This window comes from Camelina sativa, unplaced genomic scaffold (genome assembly GCF_000633955.1).
Source record: "Camelina sativa cultivar DH55 unplaced genomic scaffold, Cs unpScaffold00603, whole genome shotgun sequence".
NCBI classification, from domain to species: Eukaryota; Viridiplantae; Streptophyta; class Magnoliopsida; order Brassicales; family Brassicaceae; genus Camelina; species Camelina sativa.
Window position 1 is genome coordinate 19,063 of NW_010921752.1, and position 4,264 is coordinate 23,326.

Below are 4,264 nucleotides of genomic sequence, written 5' to 3' on the forward strand. Positions count from 1 at the left end.
GATTCATCAATCGTGTTCTGTTTGTCGGCCGGAGCAAACGTCTTTTTCCTACTCAGTTTCGGAAATCTTTCCTCTGGGTTCATCCATGGAAGAGCAAGATATCGTTTTGGCGTGTGGGAGGTGGAGGGTAGACAAAAAGCGATGGTTGTTTGACGTTGATACTAGCAAAGGGTGCAGGATTATAGTTGCCGATAAAGAAACAAACTTTGAAGACTTTACTGCTATGGTGTTCGATGACTTTGGTTTCTGTGAAGGAACTTCCGCGATAAAGTTGAGCTATATGTTAGATAGATATAAAAAAAGCGGATGTTATATGCCACCGATGATTGTTTCGAATGGTCGGCAGTTTCAAAACTTTCTCAAACAGCGCAGGGGTGAACTCATCCGGCTATGCGTTGAGATTGAAGATAGATCTGGTGAAACCTTGTTCGAGGAAGTTAAACTGAAAACCCCAGAACCAACACCCAAGACCCCTGAAGTCGTTGTAGATGATTTCGTAGGCGTGGCAGAGGAAATGGGACAGAAAGATGAAGATTACAAGAGTCAGAAGGTAGACGGTGAAGATAATGTTGGAAAGGATGTAGATGAAGATGAAGCAGATGATGAGGAGAACAGTAGATTTGATTACTGTGACGACAGCGATGGTGCAAGTTCAGGAGATGAAGACTATCTGCTGTACTCCAACTTTGCCCCGGATGGAGCAGAGTAATCATTCGACGACGGACCTGGGGGTGGATCTTGTATAGAGGAAAAGGTGTGTAACAAAGAATCAAATATCCGTACCCGCAAGACTAACTCTAAAGCTGATGCAATTGAGAAGGAGGTTCACAAAATAGAAAACGGAGGTGGTGATATTGCTGTGGGGGATAAGTTTGATAGCAAAGAAACGTTGGTGGCAAGGTTGAGGGTGCTGAGTGTATTAGATAAATATGATTACAATGTTCAATATTCAACGCCAAGTTTGTTAATCGTTGAGTGTTGGGTAAAAGGTTGTAAATGGAGAATACGGGCTTCAACCATGGGTGATTCGCCGGTGTTTCACATTCGCAAATATTGTCGTGAACATACTTGCTCTATTACGGAACGATATGGCCGTAGCCGTAATGCTAAACCACCAATCCTAGCTCAATTATACAAGGATTATATTGGTGGTGTGGGAGGTTCTGTTGTACCAAATCTTGTTGGGGAAGGGCTTAACCTACGATATGGTGTACAGGTGGGCTACTGGAATACTTTAAAATGTTTGTTTTATGGTTGGCTTTCTGTATGTGATGGTCTATAGGGTGTACACGTAGAAATATCTTATGTTGCTAGGGGGCTTTGTGTACGTGAAGACGTAGTGGAAATAATAACAAACAGATTGTAGCTTTAGTTTGTTGGTTTTCTCAGAAATTAGTTGATTCTATGGCCTGCACTGCACATATATATAATTCAATCTAGTTGATATTGTTGAGTGCTGATGTCTTTTACTGACCATTTTCATATAATAGCTTGGCTACTGGAAGGCACATCGTACACTTATAAAGGCGCGGGAGTATGTTAGGGGTACACCTGAAAGTGGATACGCTGAATTACCTGCATATTTATACAGGCTGAGGTCCTCTAATCCGGGAACCCTTACTAGACTGGTCGTTGATGCAGAAGACAGATTCAAGTATGTTTTCATTGCGATTGCTGGATGCATTAAGGGTTTCAGGTATATGCGGAAAGTTGTAGTTGTAGATGGAACTTTTTTGAAAGGTGAATTCAAAGGGACTCTTCTGATAGCGACAACACAAGATGGGAATTTTAATATTTTTCCTCTAGCGTATGCGGTTGTTGATACAGAGAAAGACGTGTCGTAGGAATGGTTCTTTACGCAATTAAGTAGTGTAATTCCTGATGATGAAGAGCTTGCACTGATATATGACCGGCATAAATCTATTGGTAAAGCTATCGGTAAAGTGTACCCCCTGGCAAGTCGTGGAATCTGCACTTATCATCATCACAAGAATATTATCCTGAGATTTAGTGGGAGCGAAACATTCCGACTGGGAAAAAAAGTAGCTGCAGCGTACCGTGTAGTTGATTTCGAAGAAATCTTCTAGCAAATTCGAGAAGCGAATCCGCAACTGCATGCTTACTTGGTGCGTACAGATGTATCCAAGTGGAGCAGGGTGCACTTTTCCGGTGATAGGTACAACTTCACCACGAGCAACATTGCATGATCGCTAAACAAAGTACTGAATCCTGTGAGAGCCTATCCCATTGTAGAGGTATTAGAAGCGGTTCGGAATATGTTGACACGTTGGTTTGCTACAAGGAAAAAACAAGCTGCCGCAATGCCAACTTTACTCACCAAAGGAGTGGAGAACTTGTTACAGGTATGAGATTCATTAACATATCCATCGATATATATGTTAACGAAAGGAGTGGAAAATGTTAGTGGATATGTTGTGTTTCGTAGGTTATATGAACTTACACTTTCATTTACTCATAGGCACATATTGAACATTCAAGGCGTCTAAGGGTTCAAGAAATTGATGAAGATCGATTTCAAGTAAGTTGTGGTACCTCAACGCATGTTGTCCATCTGAGGTATAAGAGGTGTTCATGTAGGCGTTTTGATCTAGAGAGGATGCCATGCGTACATGCTATCGCAGCCGCATATACGGCCAACCAATCAGTTATAAACCAGTTCCATCCATGCTTCCGCAAAGACAGCCTCTGCAGTGGTTATGCGGAGTCGATAATGCCGATAGATACATCCTGCATCATTCCTACTGATGTTACACCGTCCAGATGTAAACCGCCTTTTGTTAGGAATCCTCCAGGAAGGCCAAAGATGTCGAGGATGAAGTCTTTTTTCGAGGTTGCGTTGGAGACGAAGCGGCCCCGCAAACAGCATACTTGTTCTCAGTGTCAACAGGTTGGCCACAACCGTACAACATGTCCAGCTAATACGTAGTGCAGGGGCGACAATAGACGTGTTATCTTTTCATGGCGTGTGAGGATAATACTCTTTTTTCCTAAGTGCCACCATAGCTTTTTGTAACATGTTTATGATGGACCTTTTTAATTTGTAAGCCCACCTTTTTGTTTAATTATAATTGTTCTAGAAATTGGTCCCGGGCTGCCCTAGTTGGGCCTATTACTCGTGTGGGCTTTTTAGAAATGTCCAGCAAACGGTTTACTGTTTGAATAAGATACTTACAAAAACGGAATATATCTGTTTGTGTATTTTATGTCATTTAGAGAGGACATAATGCGATGGAAGGATTGTGTTGCAAATGTGTTAACCACATTCAATGTTCCTTCATTAGTTTTTTTATGTACGGTTGACATGTACACTTATCGTAGATAACTATTGTTGTGTACGTACATATATTACGGAGTACTAAATTTTATATTTTGTTGACAAAATATAAACATATATTATCCATAATCAGCGTAACATTCGGTTCATTCAAAAGTACAAACACACCAAAAAAAAAAAAGTTTCTAAATTGCATAGATCTGTGAAGGTTCTTTCAATATGCTAAACTCTCTGAGCTCTCCCTTTCGCCAATCTAGTTCCTTTCTTCTTAAGGTCCTGCATTCTCCCCCACGTGCTCCATTATATGTTATATATAGTAACGTCCAGCGAATTCAGATCTACGGTAAATATAGAAAGTGTATTAACGTATTTGACAGTAACATTATATACAATTAGTACTTTTAGTGGAAAACAAACAGCTTACATCGCCTTGTGATGTTCCATTCCTATGAAATCTGGTTTTATATAGATTTGCGAAGAGGCAGCTGTGTTGACGAGACATGGTGCACCTACAGAACATTTACAAAGTTATATGTATATGGTCTCACAAGGCTAGTTTCCTTATCTGATGTATCAAATCGAACTTATCTTCCAACCTTCCAGAACCGCAAAATACAAAAGACGGGTTCGGATGTAAAAGTAAGATGACACCTGTTTGCTTCCCAAGCATTTATGAAGCGAGCAGCATAGTTATCTATGGCACGACACTTCAGGGTTTCATTCCTACGATTTTCTCATGTTATTATAGATCGGGAATAGGAAAACACTTTAAATGAAAATGTATTCAAAAGGTTGCACAAATCTCCTTTACCTCCCATTGAGTAGGGTGAGGACAACTTCATTGGCCGCATTTTCCCCCTCGAGCAATCTTTTGTCTGCCACTCCAACTACACACCCACAAACATCTGATTCGGGGAAGACACATACTTTAAACGTTACAACCTATGTATTTTAATATGAATTTGTCCT

The 4,264-nt window shown here is 40.6% G+C and overlaps 1 protein-coding gene across 1 annotated transcript; it reads left to right on the plus strand.

Annotated features, from left to right (window-relative positions):
• The first annotated feature begins 85 nt into the window (after positions 1-85).
• Positions 86-1,844, plus strand: LOC104773645. Its single transcript, XM_010498292.1, has 4 exons — positions 86-650; positions 747-1,216; positions 1,283-1,324; positions 1,491-1,844. Exons 1-4 carry the CDS (start codon positions 86-88, stop codon positions 1,842-1,844), a joined length of 1,431 nt encoding a protein of 476 aa, XP_010496594.1.
• Positions 1,845-4,264: the final 2,420 nt, after the last annotated feature.